At 37.6% G+C, this 24,460-nt stretch overlaps 1 protein-coding gene across 1 annotated transcript in view; it reads right to left on the reverse strand.

Annotated features, from left to right (window-relative positions):
- Positions 1-2,171: 2,171 nt before the first annotated feature.
- LOC126252652 (kinesin-like protein KIF11-A) overlaps positions 2,172-24,460 on the reverse strand; it is a 226,820-nt gene continuing 204,531 nt past the window's right edge. The window contains exons 14-18 of the mRNA XM_049953558.1: positions 12,560-12,739; positions 7,514-7,736; positions 7,308-7,432; positions 7,049-7,159; positions 2,172-3,711 (exon numbers count right to left, since the gene is read on the reverse strand). Of these exons, the coding sequence (XP_049809515.1) occupies positions 3,595-3,711; positions 7,049-7,159; positions 7,308-7,432; positions 7,514-7,736; positions 12,560-12,739 (756 nt within the window). The 3' untranslated portion in view covers positions 2,172-3,594. The remainder of the gene's footprint in view (positions 3,712-7,048; positions 7,160-7,307; positions 7,433-7,513; positions 7,737-12,559; positions 12,740-24,460) is intronic.

Here is a 24,460-nt window from a genome sequence, read left to right on the forward strand (position 1 = left end):
TGCGATTGTTGAACTGTAAATTACTTGAATGCAGGTTAATTCAAGGAAGGCGGACATGAAATCGGGAAAACCTCTTACAAATTAAAAGTGCACAATAATATTAAATCAGTGTATTATATGCTTAACTCATACAAATATGCTTACATTTGCCAGCACTCGAAAGATGTCCGTCGACACACAATAAAGACAAGAGAAGAAGTAATGAAGACGACTAAAAAATTAACAAAAGAGTGTATCTTACAAATTATGAATGTCTTCTTTCGTAATATGGCACTGGGGACGCTATAACCACTACTGTATACTGTCACTCAGTAGTCTGACAACACAAGTATATAGTAGGAAGCAGTTGTGATAGATCTTATGTTGTTTTAGCTATAAAGTAAGTGTCATTTAATAAGCATCACACTGTGCAGGGCACAAACAAACATGCCCTTGCCAAAGGAAAATACATATATGTTATATTTTTCCTTAGGGCAATATCAAATTTTTCACTTCAACTATCTCTCTCTTCCCATCCATGATTCTAGTTGGACGTGTTGTGTGTGTTAGACAGCTATGTGTATTTGTGTAAAAGTGTTTTTCACAATGTGTCTTGTGGAAAGGAAGGCTGTTTCTTTCATTTATAAATTACTCATCCTGAAAATGGTACCTACATATACTGTAGACAGCAATCTTTGGATATCAGCGACATTATTTCCGATTGTATTATACTGCAGTCTTGATCATGGTGCTTCCTTTCCTTCAAGAATGAAGTAGTAAATATAACTCTGTTTAAAGGAGGGTTAATACATCAATCAATTTAGACTGTTTCAGTGGCAATCTTAGCGAGGGACTGTACAGGTGCAAATTCAGATGCATGAACTGCTTCTGGTGAAGGTATCCACCAGCCACACACCTCGAAATAATTCAGATTAGTCGCACCTCCTTAGGCCACATGTGCTTAAATAGCAGTATAAGTGTCACTTCATGCAGCAATGACAGATTTCTGCCAAATGATTACCCCTGAAAGACACACTGTCAGTCAGCAAGAAACACACACACACACACACACACAAACACACTCTCTCTCTCTCTCTCTCTCTCTCTCTCTCTCTCTCTCACACACACACACACACACACACACACACACACACACACACAGAGAGAGAGAGAGAGAGAGAGAGAGAGAGAGAGAGAGAGAGAGAGAGAGAGAGAGAGAGATTACCTCTAACTTGGAGTACCCTGGAAGCAAAAGCTATCACCTTTGGCAATGTTAGTGCCTCCTTAAAAATTAAAAAAAAAAAATTATTATTATTGTTAACTCACTCTCTGTCTGTGTGGGTGTGGTTCTTTAATTTATAAAAGCAGTTTATATATAAGGCTGCCCAAACATAAGTATAGAAATCTACGAATTTTAAGCAATCTGTGGGTATACATCTGGTGGAAAATCTGATGAACTTTGACAGTGCCGGTGAATGGTAAAACAACAGCTGAATTTTGCAGTTCCACCAGAGAGGGCACTGCCACTGTGAAGTGTGGTCCATCTGTCAACTTCAATCTTTACATTTGAATGGAATACTCTGAGCACACTATATATGGTGGAATGGAGCAAGCATTCATTGGTTCACCTGAAGATGACTGACAGGTGCCCTGTCGAAATATCATGCAATGAATTAGACAACAACTGGATGCAAGCCCGAAATTTGTTTGAACAAAGAGTCTGTATATTGAACCCAGAGGACTGTATAGTAGCTGGATATTTCTGTACGGAAAGCATGGATGGAGGGATGGGAGAGAGGAAGAAAGGAAGATTAAAGAGTCTTAACATCCCAACAACAGGGCAGCCATGGGTGACCAAGCACAAGCTCTGACTACAGAAAGTTTGGGAAGGAAATCAGTCATGCCGTTATCACAGAAACCATCCCCACATTTGGCTGGAGCAATCTAGGGAAATTATGGAAAACCTAAGTCTAGATGGCCGAACAAAGATTTGAACCACTGTCTCATGAATGTGACTCCAGTCTGCTGGTTGCTGTGCTACCTTACTTAGTAAGGAGAAGTTGTCATGCACGTTAAAAATAACATTAAGTTAAAAATTACGAAGTATACACATCCCCACAGGGAGATTTTCATATATTTTTGGAAGGAAAAATTTCCATTGTGCCACCTAGCAGACACAAGAAACAAAATAATATTCGAAGAGATTTTAATATTAATGTTCTGAAGAATTATGATGAACATAAATTGAAACTATTACTTTGTCACTTACAATAGTGTTCCATTCTTAATGTTTCCACCAGAATTACACAGGAGAGCAGTGCATTAATATGCAACACATTTAGTCAATGACAAACATTTCTAAAGCAAAAAATGCCCCTGCCATTGACATTATTTTTTTCACAATTTTCTGTTGCCAATACAGTATGGGAAAAAAAGGAGAGAGGGAGGGAAGGAGAGAGAGAGAGAGAGAGAGAGAGAGAGAGAGAGAGAGAGAGAGAGAGAGAGAGAGAGAGAGAGTCTTGAATCACGAAAATTTTCATATCACATGAAATACTATATAATAATAATTCAGGCAATACTTGAAGAGAGAAGTGGAGCAATGTGAATGTCCATTATTGTTCAGCTCCTTTCTTTAAGCACAGTCAGGCACCCAAGTATTAAACAAGCTCAGAAGACTGGCATTGATACTGCAAAGGATGAAGCAATGCCAATGCTACATATGTACAGTCAAATTTCAGTTGCACTGGCCAGTCTCACGGTTTTTTCTATCATGGAGGTGCTGGAAAATAATATGTACACAAGAAAAACACACCTATTGCAAAGTACAATACTTCTCAAATTTGATTTTCAAATACATCTCTCCATAAAATTTACAATTTTTCTATTCATGTATCAAATTATACAAAATTTAAACAAAATATTGCAAACTGGTGTATTCTGTTATTTGTCCAAAGCATCTTCTTGTGCAGCTCACTCCATTTTCCTACAACAGGAATTCCAGTAGTATGGTATTGAGATCTGGCTGCTAACAGAAAGGTTGGAGAATATTCCACTAAAAAACTCAGGGCACGTACACTGTAAAACAACACCTTCAGATTGTGGCTGACTTACTACAAGTGTACCACAAGGACTGACGCTGGGACCACTCTTTTACAGGAATACAAAAAAATGATTTGTTATAAAAGCATTACAAACTGGAGTCAATTTACTGTAATACAACTTTGGCGTCATAATGGCACTGTTTCCTTAATTTACAGTAAGACTCGACACAAAGCTGTCAAGTTCAGTTATTGTTACAGGAATGTACAAAAAATTAAAATAAATGCCTAGTTACAAAAGAACATTAGCACACTAACATACAATTTATTATATTTCTATAAATATTCACATGTATGATGGTAAAAATGGCAGTGAAAACCTAACCCTACTGGCATTTTTTTCTCTTAAAACAAGCTGTAAAAACTTTGTCATAATATTTACAGACAGCTTCGCACAACTACAATATATGTTTCATTTACATTTAATTGCAAGATAAAGCTGAGGTTCACTAAACTTTTGTTTCCTCTTACAGGAATGTACAAAATAAATTCAAGTAACGTCGTGATATAAAAGCATTCAGTTTTTAGCATTCAGAGGTTTACGTGGTGTGACTTTCATATCATTTAAACTTGCAGACTTGAGTAACTTGTTCGTTTCTTTGTCACTAGGCCGTGAATTCTCTTTATTAATATCCTGTAACAAAATAGAAGTGTGATTCAGAAATGGAACACTTGGAGAAATATGGTAAAAGTTATCTAGTGCCACCTAAACTTATTCCAATAAGTTGTTGCTTACACCATTGAAGTTTGAATGAAAGGGCTACAAAATTGTAATTCTCAGTCCCGCAATGTAACTTGCTTAAATTTAAAAACTGATATTGAATTTTCTGTAATAAATATCTGTAGTATGCACACAATTTTCATATCAAGAAGTTTCAGTTCAAATTAAACTAAACGGTTTTGAGTGTTTAAGTACTACAGTATTAAGTTAAGTGTCAGAACCAGCATCCCCCAAAAAATACAGTTGATCCAAGTAGGGCATATTAGTAACTGGATCTAGTGAAACAGCTAGAAATTTAGTGTATGGAAGGTGTGTGTGTGTGTGTGTGTGAGAGAGAGAGAGAGAGAGAGAGAGAGAGAGAGAGAGAGAGAGAGAGCAGGGTGGAATTGGGACGGGTGTGGGGGATGGAAATGTGTAATTGGGGGATGGGGACATTGTAAGCATTGAAAACAATGTGTTGCAAGTTGGATGGATAGGCACATTGGGAGGTAGAAGTCTCAACAATACGATTTCGTTACAGTCCTGTGTATTATTGAGTGACAAGAGGATATGCCATCATTATCTGAACAGAGAAGAGAAGTTTGTGGCACAACTTGACTAGAAGAAGGGATCAGTTGGTAGTGATATGTTCTGAGGCATCAAGGGATCACCAATTTAGTATTGGAGGGCAGCGTGGAGGGTAAAAATCGTAGAGGGAGACCAAAAGATGAATACACCAAGCAGATTCAGAAGGATGTAGGATGGAGTAGGTACTGGGAGATGATGAAGCTTGCACAGGATAGAGTGGCATGGAGAGCTGCATCAAACCAGTCTCGGGACTGAAGACCACAACGACGACGACGACAACAACAACAGATATCAATTAAAATGCAGGGTCTACAGGTGGCGACACTGCAGGAGAGACTTTTTGGTGCTAACCAGTTGACAGCTGTTGAAGTTGAGTTGTTGCTGGTCACTGGTAGGTTTGGTGTGAACACACATTCTTATGGGGCAGTCAGTAGGTGAATGCAAACATCCACAAAGGTGGATAGCCGAGCTGAAGACAATCAGGTAAAGGGGGGGGGGTCTAAGATGGCCCTCACCCTGTGAATAAATCATTATGACACAACACGAGGTTTGCGACCAAGTGACTACAAAAATGCCTTGAAATAGCCCAAGAACATACTGGAGTGTGAGGTGCAGACCTGCTGGTATGGCAGTTGTAAATATCTTTGTACAACCATCCTTTAAGTGACTGGCTCATGAATTTGTTCATTTCAAGACATTTATAACACTAAAACCAAATGTTTAGGATTCTTGACATTTGTTTTAAGAATATATTTTATTCTCATGATATGTGAAATATCTAACTTGAAAAGTTACACAACCAATTCAAAAGGGATGTCTCGTCTATAACAGCGTCAATAAAATCTCCTTGCACACTTGCAGAAGGAATTGTGGAAGTCACAGATATGCACTAGCAATAGCTTATCAGCGAAGTTTGTGAATGCTTTGACACTTGCTCTGTCAGCACACAAGTGAACACACACAATTCCTCCAACAAAAGCATTGAGACATCTTCCCTGTGGATAGATTAATTCATTTTCAAGAAATATAATGGATATTACCAATTCCCTAATCCTTCAGACTGCAACATGTTGTCCTTCCTACCCTGTCACCTCAGATCATGAAATTTTTATCCAGATATTTTCAACAAAAGCAACAAAAAGCTTGTTTCAAGAAATTATCTTCCAAAAACATATATTTTTATTAATAAAAAACATCCTACATTGAAAGACATTACTTATATACTTACAAAGATAGCTTTTAAAGCTCAAAATAATGAGTTATAGCTTTCTGAACATTTCCATAAATAAATTCCCGAGTGTACTCATGTACTGGACATCAACTAAAATATCAAAAAACTTTAAGTCACTTTTTAGTTTGTGTAGCTATGAAGTCGTTCACAAAGGTTTCCTGTGAACACTAACATTGGAGGAGCTTGCTGGAGCACAGTGGACGTATTTTCTCTTACCATTGGCCAGCACTTAACTGACGAACTGTTGTAACTTCCAGTTTCTAATGAAAACATCACATTTTCCTTCACTTTCTGAGCTGCTAAATTCAATGTGAGTCTCAGGATTACTGTAGTATCCTCTTTCAAAAGTGCTGCCTAAGCAACAATATGGAACAGAAGTTGAAAGTGTGTGTTTTGTTGGCAAATATCCCAAGCAGCGCACAGTGTAGACAATATCTAGAGGCAACCACCTCAGCCAAAACACGACAGCCACACTAAGAATGTAGGATTTAAGCAAGATTTAATTTTTCAAAGATCTCTTCTTAAGTTGCCCGAGGATACTTGGGATTTTTTAGCTTTCCAAAATAATAAAACCAGAGTAAATTGGGATTTTATGTTTAGAGGTAAAACAAAAGGCTGCAAAATATTTTAAATACAATAAATCTTACTGAGATAGGGACTCTGCCATTGCCACTTCCCATCAGTGGTAACTGCACACATTGTGATTCTAGAAAGCACTTAGTAATAAAATAAATGAGGGTTGCCCAGAAAGTAATGCACCACATTTGTTTCCTTTAACAATCCTTTATTGAACATAATGAGAATTACACACACGAAAGAATTGTGTTTATTTTTACACACCCTATTTTTCCACTTTATCTCCATCTCATTCTATGTTCTTCATTCAGCGCGAAACAAGGGCGTGTATGCCCTGTTGGTATCAATCCTTGTCTTGGTGGCAGAGCTATTGCTTCACTGTATGAATCGTCATCTGTTCATACTCGAAATGTCTTCCACAAACGGCATCCTTTAATGGCCCAAACAAGTAGAAGTCCGAGGAGATTAGGTCAGGTGTGACAGCCATGGACGGTCTCCCCGACTGCCGCAAATCTTAACGCTCTGCTGAACCGCCTTCTGATGACCTCACTTTACGTGCCCAGCGACTACTTTTGCTGACAGCAGTTGCTCCATAGACTTTGCACAAGTGTTTGTGAATATTCCCCACAGTTTCTTTCTCTGCAGTGAGAAATTCAATGAAGGCATGTCGCTTGTAATGCACCATTTTGTAACTGCCCTGCAGCTACACTACCTGTCGGAAGTGGCAGAAACTTGGTGCACTCAGGTGACTTCACATAACACGTAAGTAACGTTTCACATTTACAGAATTGTTTTCGGCTGAGAAAAAAAATGTAGTGCGTTACTTTCTGGGCAACTCTTGTACATTGCGGAAATATAACTCTAAACAATATATACCTCATTACTCTTAGCTTTATGTAAGCTAATGGGTGTCCTTAATATATTTTCTGCATCTTGATTACTGATGGAGGAGTCTGTGCTCTCTGCTTCTACATCTTCTGAAATAACCTGGAAAACACAAGATTATAATAGAGAAAGCATTACATATATAATGATTTCAAGCTTTGTTTTCTCCAAGCAGCATGTACAGGTTAACAATGGACAGGATGGTGCATTTATTTTCTCCTACAGCCCACATCAAAAATATGTAGCTCACCTGATCCAGCTTATTTTTGAGTTGCGCAGCTTCATGAATTTTTTGTAACTTTTCCAACACCCTTGTAGGTGTTGAATTTATTAAGGTTGTCGGGTAGTTGAACTGCCTTCTCTGCGGAGTGGTGCCTACAAATCAAGGGACACAATTAAGAGGAAATGGCTCTGCAGCAGTTATAACAAACACTGGAAGCAGTAAAGTGAAATTACCAGTAGGGATATCTTGACGTAGCAATTCCACAAGGAACTGTTCAACATCTTTATCCCGTTCTTGCACATGACCATCAATACTGTACTGCCAGTCAGATATATGTGCACACTGCTGTTCGAGAGAAAGGACACGGTCACGAATAAAACTGGCATATGCCATGCGTTGTTCTTCTATATGTACTTCTTGAGCATGTGCTGACTTGTGGAGACTCCCAGTTAATAGCTGTAGAAGAGACACACATACAAAAACAGGCATGAAATTTTGTTATTGAACTAACATGTTAAACGGAGTACGTGTAAAACAACTAACACTGTTTATGTAAAGAATTATATTTATATTTAACTCTTCCAGTGCAAACTTTGTAGTATATTTCACCTAACTAATTATCTTTTATTCAATTTTCTTTCCAAAGCATAAATGTATATATAATGAAGCTTCTTACAAGAATAACAGCGCCTTCAGTGAGAGAAAGAACTTGAGTGTATCCAGCACTTCAGACACTGACTTTTTGGAAGTGGATAAAGCAGTAAATACATTTGGAAACTTTTACACATTTGATTTAAAGAGAACCTTATCCGGGTGGTAAACATTATAGGAATATAGGACAGCTGTAGAGCGAAGATGCCACAATGTTAGGTGAAGAGCGAGTGATGTAGGGAGTGTGTGCGCACGAGCATGTTTACCATTGTGCGTCTCAGCAGGACTGAGAGGTAGACCGCATTGGCATAGAGAAATCTGGAAACTGATTTTACACACATTAAAGCAGAGATGTCCAATATAACTTCTGCTGACAGGCTACATGTTTCAGGATGAAGCAGCTCTAACGAATTTTAAGAGATTGTGACAAATTGCTTTTATTTAAGCCAACTGACATGTCATTTTTGTGAAAATTTGTAGGTATTTCATCACATGGAAACAACGTTGTTGTATATGATTCTTGGCTTCCCAACATCTACACTTTTGTACTATACTAGTCATTTATAAACAATCTGGGATGAACAATTCGATCAGCCTTGCAACATTTAAATCAAAATGGTCAATGGAAACTCTTAACTTAGAATACTTTACATTTTTAATTTTCTTTAAATTGAAATATTTTTATTTTAGTTTTGTAAATTCCAATCAATAGATAAGTCAATCAAATTTATCACCACCTTGAGCATCATTGTGAAAACTGAGTCAGAACATGTTCTACTTTGATTACAACACAGTGAAACCGTTAGCCTCCCTTTACTAAATTTTCCACCTGGCATTTTTCTGCTATGAACTCATAAGTGTTTTCCAGGCAGAAAGTGCAAAAATAAAACAATTTCATCTGCATTAAAATCATCATTAGGACTGTACTTTCCTATGATAGCTTGAAGAGTATTTTTCCACAATTCTGCAGTGTCAATGTCATGCTTCCTGCCTCACATCTAACATTTATGTACTAATTGTGTGTTCTTGTCATTTAAAATATGGTATGCTATATAGTCATTGGGACATTTTCTTGGGGACCCAGAGAAAAACACACAAACTTTGGTAAACATGTGCAGAACAGATCAAATGAGGAATGAAAAAGCAAGCTGTGGAAAACATCCAGCCAAGTGATGAACACACAAGATATCATCATAAGTAATAACGACAGGAAATAATACAATTTTATTTCATACAACATTCAAACAGGATTTAAAATTTTAATCCTCAATAATATGTGAAAGTTATTTACTCAGTTGCTGGTAACAGCCTTTCTACTAATGGTCAAAACTTTAAAATATACAATTCTGCTATGCAGGTACTGTTCACATTTAGCTGAATCCTCCTTTGTATCTTTTTATGAGGCCAGTGGAAAAATCTATTTATATTACTCTTATGTGATATGCAACTGAAGTGACACTGTTACTGTCTGCATTATAACTGTATGCAGTACTGAGGTGGAGCACTTTGTCATCACTATTCTTCTTTCCTCTAAACATAATTTGCTTCATCTCAAGCAACAAGAACCCTTTCAAGTTTGAGCAGAAAATGCAGGAATTAATTAATTGTAACCCTAGTGCTCTGCTTCTTGTAATGAACTGCTGACTGTCAATGTGTTAATGTGTGAGTGCAGCTTCATGGATATCTTAACTGAAATGATCGTGTGTTTGAGATCCCCGACACAGATCCTCTTCGCAGTGAATGAAAATGATTTATTCGTAAGAATTCATTCACCTGTGTTCACCCAAATTCAGTAACAAAGTTTCCTGTATGTCAAAAACTTAGTATCATCAGTAAATTTATTTTAGTTACATTTTAAATGTTGTCTTCAAAATTTGCTGTCATAAATAAAACTAATGAAAGCGTAGAGCATATCTCCAAGAGAAGTGATACCAATTCCTTCTTTGTCACTGACCAGTTTAAGATTTTAATGAAACTGAAGGCTATGTATGTGTTCTGTATGGGACGTGCAACTCTGCTGGTGTTAGAACTAAATCACTGTTTCCTAAGTTTTTACTACTGTGGCCAGATTAACAAGGAACATTTACCACTGATTGGTAGACTTTTTCCACCTATCACCAAACACAAATTAGGAACATTAATGGTGCCTGCTGTGTGCAATATGAACCCATTCTGTTCCTGTATCACAGATATGTTTGTGTTACAGAAATTCCTCATGAATGAATAATAGCCACTATATTTGTGACTTTTTGGCTTAGCAAATGCAGTTTAAGGAAATCAATAGTCCTCTAAAAAAGACTGTCTTACATAAACGTACTGTCCACATCCCCACTGCTTTCTCTGCTCACAGCTTTCCTTCTTTCTCAGTGTCCTTGCTAATGTTACTGACCTCCTATGATAATACTGCTGTATAATACGTATATAAATAACAGAATAGATTTTCTTCAAGAAACATGATAGCAAAATGATTCATTGCAGGACAACTAGTAAAAAATTCCTAGGAAAACTAAGCACAAGTCATATGCATCCATTCAGCAATTAACCACTGGTGTATAATAAGATCAAGGGATCTTTCACAGAACCCAAAGAAGTTCTGGTCATATGTAAAGGCTATTAGTGGCACCAAAGTTAGTGTACAATGCCTAGCAAATGAGACAGGAAACTAAATTGATAGTAGCAAAGCAAAAGGTGAAATGCTTAACTCCATTTTCAAATGTTCCTTTACAAAGCAAAACCCGGGAGAAATGCCCCAATTTAATCCTCGAACCACTGAAAAGATAAATGAACTAAGTATGGTGTCAGTCGTATTGAGAAACAGCTGAAATAGTTAAAAGTGAACACAGTTCCTGGGCCCGATGGAATCCCTGTCAAATTTTATGCAGAATTTGTGGCCAAGTTAGACCCTCTTCTAACTATAATCCATCTTAGATCCCTCAACCAAAAAACAATGTCCAGTTCTTGGAAAAATGCACAGCTCACATCCATCTACATGAAGGGTAGTAGAAGTGATCCCCAAAATTATCGCCTAATATCCTTGACACAGATTTGTTGTAGAATTTTAGAATATATTCCGAGCTCAAACCTAATGACGTATCTCGATCAGAATGACCTGTTCAATGCCAACCAGCATGGATTTCAAATTCTTGGTTTCCGAAAAGCATTTGACTCAGTACAACACCTATACTTATTGTCAAAAGACCGAACATATGGGGTATCAAATGAAATTTGTGACTGGACTGAGAACTTTTAGGTACAGAGGGTGCAGTATGTTATGTTGGATGGAGAGTCATCGTCTGAGGTGGAACTAACTTCGAGTGTGCCCCAGCGAAATGGGTGGGGATGCCAGGCTTTTTGCAGATGATGCACTTATCTATAATGAAACAGTATCTGAAAGAAGCTGCATAAATATTCACTCAGATCTTGATAAGATTTCAAAGTGGTGCAGAGAATGTCAGCTTGCTTTAAATGTTCAGAAATGTAAAATTGTGCACTTCACAAAATCGTAAAATGTAGTATCCTATGACTATAATATCAATGAGTCACTGTTGGAACCTGTCAACTCATACAAAAAGCCATGTGTAACACTTCGTAGGGATATGAAATGGAATGATCACACAGGTTCAGTCATGGGTAAAGCAAGTGGTAGAATTTTGTTTATCGGTAGAATACTGGGGAAGTGCAATCAGTCTACAAAGAAGATTGCTTACAAATCACTCGTGCAACCAGTTCTAGAATGTTACTCTAGTGTGTGGGACCCGTACTAGATAGGACTGACAAGGAACAATGACATATACTGAGAAAGGTAGCACAAGTGGTCAGAGGTTTGTCTGATCTGTGGAAGAGTGTAACAGAGATACTGAAGGTATTGAAAGACTCTTGAAGATAGTCATAAGCTATCTCAAGAAAGTCTAATAACGAAGTTTCTAAAACCAGCTTTAAATGATTATTCTAGGAATATACGACAATCCCCCATATGTCACTCACATAGGAATCGAGATGTTAAGATTAGTGTAATTACTGCACACACAGAGTTATTCAGACTCTTTCTTCCCATGCTCCATGTACACTGGAGTGTATCCTCTGCCATGCACCTTATGGTGGTTTGCGGAGTACAGATGTAGATTTAGATCTAGGAGATAGAGGTGTACTTATTCAGGTTTTGCCACCTCCCTCTGTACATTGTTGAGTATTTTTTACTGTTACTTTCTTCGCTGAGCATTGAAAGGCCTGATAATAGGACTCCTGAGACATCATCATGATCTGAATGAGCCTGAAGTATTTCATTATTATGAAGGTTGAAGACCAATAAATAAATAAATAAATAAATAATAAAACATGCGTAATAAGGTTGCAGTATAGCCACTAAATCTGGATAGCTGATGTTGTGTAAAAAGCTAATGTATAACTTTAAATAAATAAATAAATATTATAATTGTTTATTTACAAGCAAAGGGATGAAAATACTCCAGACTGAGGTGAGAAGGAAAACTGGAGTAACTTTGTGTCAATGACGTTTTACATTGTTCTGAAAGTACACAACTGTCACAGTATTAGCTTTCAATAACAAATGCAGGATGAAAACAATTGCCAACCAACAGATTAGGTTTTATTACTTGTTACTAACTTACTTGAGTATGATCTTGATGCTGTTTCTCAGCTTCTCTAATATTTTCTGATATATGACGAAGTTGTTGCTCAATGAAACTGTATTGTTTTGACCATGCTCCTTCTGTATCTGAAACTGCTTTCCTTACAACAGTTTCCAGTTCACCATTACATTCTTCAAGCCCACTTTTAACAATAGAAATCTGAAAAAAGAAAACAATTTAATTTTAAGATAAATATTAAACAAATACTAACATTATGTATAAGGGAATTAGATTAGGAAATGAGACACTTAAAGTAGTAAAGGAGTTTTGCTATTTGGGGAGCAAAATAACTGAGGATGGTCGAAGTAGAGAGGATATAAAATGTAGACTGGCAATGGCAAGGAAAGCGTTTCTCAAGAAGAGAAATTTGTTAACATCGAGTATAGATTTAAGTGTCAGGAAGTCATTTCTGAAAGTATTTGTATGGAGTGTAGCCATGTATGGAAGTGAAACATGGACGATAAATAGTTTGGACAAGAAGAGAATAGAAGCTTTCGAAATGTGGTGCTACAGAAGAATGCTGAAGATTAGATGGGTAGATCACATAACTAATGAGGAAGTATTGAATAGGATTGGGGAGAAGAGAAGTTGTGGCACAACTTGACCAGAAGAAGGGATCGGTTGGTAGGACATGTTCTGAGGCATCAAGGGATCACCAATTTAGTACTGGAGCGCAGCGTGGAGGGTAAAAATCGTAGAGAGAGACCAAGAGATGAATACACTAAGCAGATTCAGAAGGATGTAGGTAGCAGTAGGTACTGGGAGATGAAGAAGCTTGCACAGGATAGAGTAGCATGAAGAGCTGCATCAAACCAGTCTCTGGACTGAAGACCACAACAACAACATTTGCTACTTATGCAAAAAGCAATGATATTATCAAGTAAGAGAATTCTTGTTAACCATTTTAAATTGTTGCATGATATGTAGTTTGCACAGTACACACAGATCTGTACATAAGACACTACTTAATTGAATGTACTTTTTAGTTACTAAGAACACATCGGTAACCTCAGCAACAACTCAATAAAACATATAGACAAGATTCAAGGATACTTCACTGCACACCACTTTTACTATTATTCTGATAAACATTATTACATTACTACAATTGGTTTGTCAGTGAAATATGCAAATTTGTCAGATTTTTGAGACAATATTTCAGGGTCTGTGTAAATAAGAAAATGATTAAAATTATTTAGCACCCCATTTTCGGTTACACCCAATAATGTACTTCTGGAAATGCAATTAGAAGTGACAGACCTTTTTTTTAAATAAAATAAAAAAAAAAGCCCTTAGCGGAGATAAAACTACAGCACCACAAATCTGTTCAGATATACTGGAAAATTGGTTGATTCATGGGAGGGAACCAAACAGCGAGGTTATCAGTCTCATGGGATTAGGGAAGAATGCGGAAGCAAGTCAGGACCCATCCTGGCATTTGCCTGAAGTGATTTAGGGAAATCACAGAAAATCTAAATCAGGATGGCCGGATGCGGGTTTGAACTGTCAGCTTTCCAAATGAAAGTCCAGTGTGCTAACCACTGCGCCACCTTGCTTGGTAACCATTGGAAAATCTGTAAGCATTGGAAAATACGGACTGCAATGCAACATTATGAAACAAGATAGATCAATACTCACCACATAAGGGAAGCATTTAGTAACTGGCAGGCAGGCATGTTTAAAAAAGACTGCAACACTTCATATGCAGAAATGAAGACCCCCCTCCCCAAACACACACACACACACACACACACACACACACACACACACACACACACACACACACACACACACACACACACACACACACACACAAACGCTGGTCTCTCTTCCTCCACCACTACACTGCTATCCCTCCCCTTCCCTGCACCACACCTCACACCTCTTCTGTACTCCCATTCCCACCCCGCCCCCTCCCCCCCAGACAAGCTCAATGCTCACTGCAGTTGGGCCATAAGCCCGTCACAGGGGGAGTCAATTTGACTGACATATAATTATAAAATTGTTAAGCCTTTCGAGGTCACTTGCTAACGAACTGCCTATTGGCTTCTGTCTCTGGTTCTTCAGCTGACATTCGTCTGATGATTTTTCTGACGTTCGCCAGCACGAGTGGCTAGCATTGTCAAAGTTTCACACTCCATTGCTGGTGGTGGACGTGAGCCGAGCTCGCGGCCACAGACTGTATGTACCTGGTGTGCCGATGTCCAAAGGCTTCTATGCAGTCATTTCCGGTGTGGTTCTCCTCTTGCTACGGTCGTTCATTGCAGCACAGGAAGCCAGGATCCATTTACCTTGAAGCTTTCTTCTTTCTTGATGAAGCTATTCCCATGTTTTTGTATTTCTATAGGTTCTCTGAACAAGTGTGTGTGATAGTTCTCCTCTCCAGCCAAAACTTCAGTGTTGGAAAATTTTACTACGTAGTCTAGTCTCCTGCAATGCGTGCTCTGCCACGGCCTATTTCTCCACCTGCTCCAATCTGCAATGTTCCTTATGTTCTGTGATCCTGGTGTTGATTGATCATCCAGTCATTTGACAAACTTTTCACATGTGCATGGTATGTGGTATATTCCTGACACTGCAAGTGGGTCTTTTCTCATTTGCCGATCTAAGACACTTTTTGATCTTCTTTTTTTGTTTGACAATAGTCTTTAACCCACGTTTGCACAATATGCGGCCAATTCTGTCTGTCACTCTGGGAATTTATGGCAGAAAGGCCGAGCTTGATATTTATTTTGCTGATTTGTCACTTTGCTGAGTGTTTTGGCTCTGTTACACCACATGTCATCCTCATGTGGAAAACCTTATGTCGGAATGACTGGATGATCAACACCAGGATCAAAGAACATAAGCGACATTGCAGGTTAGGGGAGGTGGAGAAATTGGCCGTGGCAGAGCACACACTGGATGAGATTTACAGGGTAGAAGAAACAGACATGAATAAAACAACTACCCAGGGACAAATGCAGTCCATCCTAAAATAGAATTCACCGTTAAGACAAAAGCAATCGTGAAATTAAATTTCCTGTACATCACCATAGACACAATCAACAGTAAACACAATACAAACTATACATACAGCCGTGAGTACAACTGTTAACAGCCAGTCCACTCACAGAAGTGCACAAAGTTTCACATACATGCTACACTCCATAGGACAAACTCAACTATACACATGAAATGTACACAATGAATCAGATAGCTAGAGAGCATGGGTACAATGCACAAACAATAAGAAAACTGAACAACAAATAAAAAAGCAAATTACAGAAAAAGTCGTCAGTCCTGTGACTCACTCTGAAGATGGCCGGACGATACGCAGCTGAAATATCAGTGGAGGAAATTTTATTTGCGTGGCTGCATGCCCGAAATTTAATGGACTATTCATTACGCCGCGAGAAGTTGAAAATGCACATCAAGTACCTCTTCGAGGAGGAGATGGTTTCATGGTTCCATAGTTTGGACATATTACGACACAAGAGAGCAAGACTATTGAGCTCCTTGAGTTTCTTACTGAAGTGCCATGACCATGGAGTTGTCCCAAAATTTGCAAGGTTGGTTCACTTTGTTAAGAATGCTGCAGTAAATAAAATTTTACATAGGGCTGGTTCTGTATTGTCAGAGAACGAATTCATTTTACTAGTTGGAAGTTTGACATTGTATCTGAACACCTATATCATCTGCATTTGAAGGTAGCAGCTGAATTATGGTGTTGCCATGGGAAGTCCCCTCTCCCCTCTGGTAGCTAATTTATAAGACATGCTGTATATCGGAAACCAACACATATCTTCATGCCAGTAGATGCCATCACCCTTCATAGACCATAGGTGTCCTTAAGACCTTAGTGCATCGGGTGCACTGTATACCCGATAAAGACAATTTGCAAGAAGAGCTCACACATCTCAAGAGCATTTTTAAATCAAATGGATTTTCTCCAGAGCAAATTCGTAGAGCATTCGATGCAAAACCTAAAATGCATGTATGTGATGGGGAAGAAGATAGTAATGCCTTCAGATCTAGTGCGGTTTTGCCCTATGTGGGTGCTCTTCCCTCGAAGATAGGCCGTATTCTTGATAAACACTGTGTTAAGGTGATCTTCCGGCCCCCCACGAAGATTGCAGCTTTACTCGGCTCTAGGAAGGACGATTTAGAGCTTCGTAAAGCTGGTGTGTATCAGATTACTCGCAGAAATTGTGAGAAGGCGTACATAGGTCAAACAACACGCACCGTTCATGAGAGGTGTGTTGAGCATCGAAGATACACATTGTTATTACAGCCAGACAAATCAGCTGTGGCCAAACACTGTATTGATACAGGGCATTCCATGAATTACAGTGATGTGAAGATTTTAGCATCCACTTTTTTTTTTTTTTTTTTTTTTTTTTTTTTTTTTTGGGAATTTGTCTTCAAGGAAGCTATAGAGATTAAATTGCAGAGAAGTCGTCATGATCATACATCGATAAGTGAATCTAATGTCTGTACACCTTCGCCACAGGCAGCACATGTGTAAACGTATTTCTCTGCCGCCGACCAGCACCTGTGACCTGCATGCGCAGTACCGCTGTGGTGGAGCATCTGAGGCCGCGCTTGGCATCTTGTCAGACTTTTGACTCACTCTGAGGATGGCTAGACGATACGCGGCCGAAATTTAATGGACTACAGAAAAACTAATCAAGGATAAATTATCAGCCGCTACAAAACCCAAGAGCACCTACACTTGACAAACACAGAATGGACCATAGAAATGTATATCAACAATGATGTCCACAGGATGGGGACGATTCTGAAGAAATGACTACAATATTGAAACAGATGGGATGTTCCTCAGAGAAGCAACAATTGGGTCAAGATTTTGTTATGAATGTATCTGCCATGAGGAGGATTACAACTACAGAATGGTTCCAGCTTTAGGACCCAACACTAAAAAAAATTCTGTGTCTTGCAGCAGCATGAATATTTTGATACTTGTAAATAAAAATAAGTCTTGTTATAGAGTTTAACAGGGTAACACAGTGGGCAGTGTGGGAATGATATTCGGAAGATATTGTCTTACTTTAGGGCTTAGCTTGAAAAAGTCCCAGGATGTAACTAGATAGAAATGGGGGAAACCAGTTTTGAGTTTACAAATTGTGGTACTGGGGGTTTCAATGGTAGGGCAGATCAGTTTAGCACTGACACCTAAGTTGTAGGCCAGGTAGAATTTCATAAAGTTGTGAGATCTGTCAATACTGAGGTACTTTTTGCTTAATAGCTGGTTTCATACAGACTGAGGTTTGAATATGATTTTTAATGACTTGGAAAAGGACCAGATATATGTAAGTTGGGGTATGATGTGTTTAAGGCTGTTGGTTTTTTTATGCGACAGATAATGGCTTTATGGTTATAAAGAAATCCTCCATTTGGCCTTATCTATCAAAGTTCTTTTACTATAGAGTTCAGAACTTTTTTTATAATTTGTGGATTTTTTTTGAACACATTTTATAAACAATGGAAATTTTTTTGCCATACATAAAACCTGTTTAATTACCACATTATCACATAACAGGCTCATAAAAATCAAAACCTAGCCTTATTTAACATAATTTTAGTTTTGAAAGATAAGTAAGAGACTCCTTTTTAAAGCATTTTAAATAGTTCCAAAATGTATGTGAAAGGTCCAAAGACAAAGGCTTCAATTTATACAACTTCTGTGCACACTGTTTCGTACTGAAATTAGCCAGCCAATGACCTAAAAATGTGTTCCACTGCTTCAGTATCTTCCTTTGATATAGTGAGATGCCTTCCTGTTGAACCAATAGGAACTTGAGCACTTACAATCGTCAATCTTCATAATATTGTGAACAGGAACTGAGCACTGATGGCATTGTTTTTGTCCATCACCTGGAAACCTATATCCAGCAGCTAGTCCATTTGGTAGCATAAAGTTCAATTCAATTTCGTTTAACTCATAATGGGTGCCTATAGTCTCTGCAATCCACTAGTCACAGTAATACACACATGCCACAAACATCCATCTTCTCAGGTTGAGAATCTGAACATTATCCTGCTGTTTCTCAGGTGTTGGCCGAACGAACTAAATTTCTTCTTTCTTGCACTCTAAAGTGCATGCAATATGAATCTGCCTACACTTTAAGTCCAAAAATGTAGTCTTCTGAGTTCCTTTCACAGGAGTAGTTTGTTTGGACCATTCGTCTTTTTCTGCTCATGGAATTCTTTGATTTCCTCTTTGGACAAAAGAAGGAGAGCTGAGGATGTGTAAGATTTCACAACTCTAGTAAAATCCTCAGCATTCTGAATCCCAGCTGTATTTGGTCTGGAAAGATTATGTTTTGTAACATGGTGCTTCAGCAGGCCTCGTACACCATCACAAGGCCTCTTCCCATGGCCACTACCACTGTATACCCAGTCAGCTGGCACAAGTGACTTACTCAATCCAAATAGCTGGTAACGATTTTTAAAATGACTAGGAGCATGATCAGAAATAATGATGATCATCTCTCCCCTGTTTGCAGTTAAAGAATATTGCGCATTGCTAGCAAAGCATGTGCTGAGTCATGTCCTGTGTCATCACTTATAACTGCAACACTTTTGGTTTTGTTTTGAAAAATGTCAGTCCTGTAAAAATTGAAACTTGGTCATTACTCCAATGATACCCTTGTACTTCTCATGGTAGAATTATGGACCAGTGAAGCACTAAATGTAGTTCTTCAGCCTGTACACACCCTTTCACTTCTGCAATGTGTTATTGTTGCAATTTCTTCAGATGCTGGTGTATTACTGCTTTCACTGACCATTTACCAAGTTCATGAATGAAACTGTCAAAGGCAACAGTTTTCTTAATTACTTTATTTTCCTCCAATGTCACATATGTAATTTCTGCACAGTTATCGGCTACGTCTGTAAAGACAGTCCTGCCTTTCCAGGGGAGTGACCACATTCTTGAAATAACTAAGTATCTTACTTTACGTTACAGACTACTTACGACTTCACATGTCCAACCATGGTGTCATATGTAACGTGCTCCAGTAAGTTCTGCAAAGTTACTACACAAAGTTCAAATTCACACAGTACACACATAAACAGACATCTCTATGTAGATGTGGAACTACCTACTTAGGTCATAGTGCATAAAATTTTGATCTTCCAACGTGTGAAGTTGTATAGGTGCTCTTATAAATTGAAAAAGTTTCTTTAATACTGCAAGTTATGTACCTCTTCACTTTCACAACTTTTTTACCTTCAAGTGTTACAGTTACAGTGTATTTTTCGTCAGCGCTTTGCCGATAACAGTCCCATTTACCTTCCAGATAAAATGACCACACTATTTGAACTTGAGCTGCTTCCACAGGATGACCATAATAGGGATCTGGTCTTCCAAATACTCCTTTTACATACCTCGCATTTCTTGAATTGTCTACCATGTACTTTAGATACTGGTGGAATGTGGTTCAAAATTGTTTTCTTTGAAAAATGTCTCTGGAATATTAGTTAGAACTTGCACATTTTCACTGTTGGATGCACAATATTCAACAGCTGAATTGATATTTGTGAAAAATTCCTGGCAAGAGGTGCAACAGTGCTTTGGTTCATTTTCTTCTGAAGATGGACTTTCTACTGTGAATAGTGTGGTCAGTTTGCTGTAGTGTATTCATCCATAGCTTTATTAATTTCTCTGCACTTTCCTGTGTCTCCTGTCAGAAGACATTTAAAACAGTCCTTTTCACAAAACACACTGCACTTTTATCTAGTGGCAAATTCATCGCGGAAACATGGATCTCACTGGACGGTATCAGACTTCTTGGAAGCCTCTTCGGTAAACAAATTAGCACTGAACAACTACAATACAGAAACCTGCAATGAACAACCATGACAAGGAAACTGACGAGAAACTACAGCAAAGTATAAGAAATAACTGCAACAAAGAAATTAGTAAGAAAAAACTTCAGTGGAGACATACTTTATCCCTCGAAGTAAAAAAAAAAAAAAAAAAAATAAATAAATAAATTTAATAATAATAATAATAATAATTTTTAAAATAAAACCTATCCAACACGAAAGTAGAAGATCTCCTTTACAGCGAATATAGTACTACATAGTACTAATCTAATCAACAAAAAAATGTTACTTTTCTGGATTTAAAAAACTACTGTATATTACTAAAAAATTCAAAAGGTGGCAGTAAGAGAGCTCTGACATATGTCCAAACAGAGGATACCATTGTACTCATAAAGCATTTATCTTTGGAGGCCAGTATCTTGGGGCAGGATTACTACTACTACTACTACTACTACTACTACTACTACAACTACTATTATTATTATTATTATTATTTGTGGGAAAAAGGTTTCTTATTTACTCCTGAATTTTAACAAATGCTAAATTCAATAACATCTGAGGCTATGAAGGTAAACCCAACGTGCCTGAAGTGATACGGATTATGCCAATAACATCATACATGACATCGTGTCATCCAACATGGCGTTTGTCATGTCATGCAATTTGACACACTCTTTAGGATGCATGCACCCTCATTCTAGGATATTTCATATTGAAGATGCATCCCACTCTCCAGAAGCACATCGATTTCTCTCTGTTTGTTCTTACACACATTTAACATGGGTTTAAGCCACTGGTTCATAGAATCTTCAATGTATAAACAATGAAATGATAATCAACTTCTAGACTGCTATATCATGGCAAAGAAACAATCTTTCACAAAACAACACGATGACCAATAATTACAAGTTTTTCTACCACCTTACAAAATTCGAGCAGATTCGTGTAAGTTTGAAACACACAGGTAGCACATGTATTTTGCATGTAAAAACCAAATGAAGCTAGACTTTAAGTGGCTTTCCAATTTCATTGTAAGAATCCTTCTTTTAATTTGATTCACTTTAAGCCATTTCCGCACATTCAATTCACATAAGAATGAATTTTATGTGCTACATTTAGTGAACTTTAAATTATTGTATCTGAAGAACGGATAAGGATTATAGGACAAAAAAGTTCATTTTTACTTTACCATTTTATTTACCTTCCTATATTGTTTGAACAGTGTCGCAACAACTTGAAGTACACAAGTGGCGCGGTCCAAAAACCTCCCGGAAAAACATGTTTTATGCATGTAAAATCCAAATGAATTAAGATTTTTTAACAGTTAAAACTCACCTTGGACCAAGGACTGATACAATGGTGGACCAAATTTGAATCACCAGTCTCTCTCCAATCCGGAGTAACTGAAGGGCAACTCTTTTTGTAAATAAAATCTGAACAGCGCACATTCAAATGGTGCAATTGATTTCAGCTCAATTAAAAACTTTTGCAAAAGGCATTAAACAATTCACACAATTTGCCTGGGTGCCGGTTCTGGTTTGTTGTTCAAACTTTGCTTAATGTACAGTAACACAGAGGGGTTACACAAATGACCGCTGGTCCTGGCTAAAATAAAAACTTTTTACACGTAGGAACTGAGTACCAGGACCCAACCGTGAATCAGCAAGTGGCCTTTTAATACATATTTGTTAGAGTGCTTCAACACTGTAACAATGTCTTCCACGTCAACTGACAAATTACAACCTAAACTACACTGATTTTACTTATTCTGCCCTTAATTTGTCATTAAAATAATATTTGTACTGAATGTTAACTTAAATTGAATTTCAGTCACAGTTGTATCCAAGAAAATGGCAAAATACACTTCACGAGAAAGGTATAAATACAGGGTATCCATTTATGTAGATGTGTCACCGTACTAGCCAGAATAGTATCAGTGGGCTCCTCTACTTTTGTAACAAAGGCAGGAAGTCATCTGCTTGGGAGAAAAGCAGACTTTTTTTTTTTTTGGGAGGGGTGTTGGGGGGTATAATTACATCAGCTGATTAGTTGACACACAGGTCAACAGCAGTCGACATCACTAACTAACCGTGTATAAAAATGAATATAATAGAGGGAAACATTCCATGTGGGAAAAATATATCTAAAAACAAAGATGATGTAACTTACCAAACGAAAGCGCTGGCATGTTGATGGACACACGAACAAATACAAACATACACACAAAATTCAAGCTTTCGCAACCAACGGTTGCTTCATCAGGAAAGAGGGAAGGAGAGGGAAAGACGAAAGGATGTGGGTTTTAAGTGAGAGGGTAAGGAGTCATTCCAATCCAGGGAGCGGAAAGACTTACCTTAGGGGGGAAAAAAAGACAGGTATACACTCGGGCACACACACACATCCATCCTCACATACACAGACACAAGCAGACATTTGTAAAGGCAAAACTCTTTGCCTTTACAAATGTCTGCTTGTGTCTGTGTATGTGCGGATATATATATATATATATATATATATATATATATATATATATATATATATATATATATATACACACACATACCTGTCCTTTTTTTCCCCTAAGGTAAGTCTTTCCACTCCTGGGATTGGAATGACTCCTTACCCTCTCCCTTAAAACCCACATCCTTTCGTCTTTCCCTCTCCTTCCCTCTTTCCTGATGAAGCAACCGTTGGTTGCAAAAGCTTGAATTTTGTGTGTATGTTTGTATTTGTTCGTGTGTCCATCAACATGCCAGCGCTTTCGTTTGGTAAGTTACATCATCTTCGTGTATAAAAATGCATTTAATAAATCATTCCTCTATGAATTTCTGGGCTTAAATTATTTTTATTATTAATTCATTTCTTTAATCAGTAACTTCTTAATACCCAGGTTAAAAAGAATTGGCACAAACTGCATTTTTTAAGGATAAATGAATGGGAATGTGTTGCTTTGTGCACAGATGGAATTCATGGGGATGAGTCAAGATAAATATGCTGGCAAAGCAGGGACTGAAGTTTGAAAAATTTGTACACAGTGGAAGCTGCTATTCCTTGCTTGAAACTATGGATCTGGGATATTGGCTAAGCTTTAACCCTGAGACATTGATGCTAATTATTGAATGGTGTGAAAAGCAACATGTAAATACACCTAATAGCATATTTATCAGTCAATAAATAGAGAAATAAATAATTTTACATAAACCACAACCTTTTGTACTAGAAATACGATTTTTGGGGAGTTTCTTCTTCAATCCACTGCATTATTGACAGAGAACAATATCCTACTTCTGACAACAGTCTTTTAGAAAACTGACATTGTGGTTACACAGCCCTTCAGCACTTTTTTTTTCTTTTTTTGATAGGTAGTACTGATGATATGATTCCATACTTCTAACAGATCTTGTTGAGCAACTTTAGGGTTATTTTGCAGATAATAACTGGAGTGTTACAGTAGTTCCAGTTCACTTTTTGCAAATTATTCTTTTCTTGTGGTTTTTTGTATGTATGCATGTTTTGCCCATCTTTAGAGCCAATCATTTCAACAGCAGCAAGCAAATCTTTGGTGGTTTTGATTGCCTTCATCTTGAAAATTTATGTTCTTGAATACAGGTGCCAGCAATGTTGATATGGTTAATGTATTAAGATGTTCAGCTGGTAGTAAGTGTTTTTTGGCTTCTGTTATTATATTATTCTTTACATTCCCTTCAACAGTCAGTATTGATTGTATACCAGATGTTTTTATGTTCAACATACTGGTTTTGAGATAAATTCACTACTTGCAACATACTTTTCTACGCAAATTACCAGTGTAGCCAATTCTATAGACCAAAGAATATCACAACGATCTAAAATATCGGTAACTGACAGTGCAAGTGGTGCACTAGCATGGCAATAACTGGATATGGCTGCACAAAACTTTGCATTAAATCTACTGGATACTGCTCATATTAGTTTGAAATCTCTTTCCTTAGCTCATCACTTGCTATTAAACTTTGTTTACACTACATTACAATTATTTACACAGTATTTACCAACTCAAGTCAGACT

Source organism: Schistocerca nitens, chromosome 1 (assembly GCF_023898315.1).
Source record: "Schistocerca nitens isolate TAMUIC-IGC-003100 chromosome 1, iqSchNite1.1, whole genome shotgun sequence".
Classification (NCBI taxonomy): domain Eukaryota; kingdom Metazoa; phylum Arthropoda; class Insecta; order Orthoptera; family Acrididae; genus Schistocerca; species Schistocerca nitens.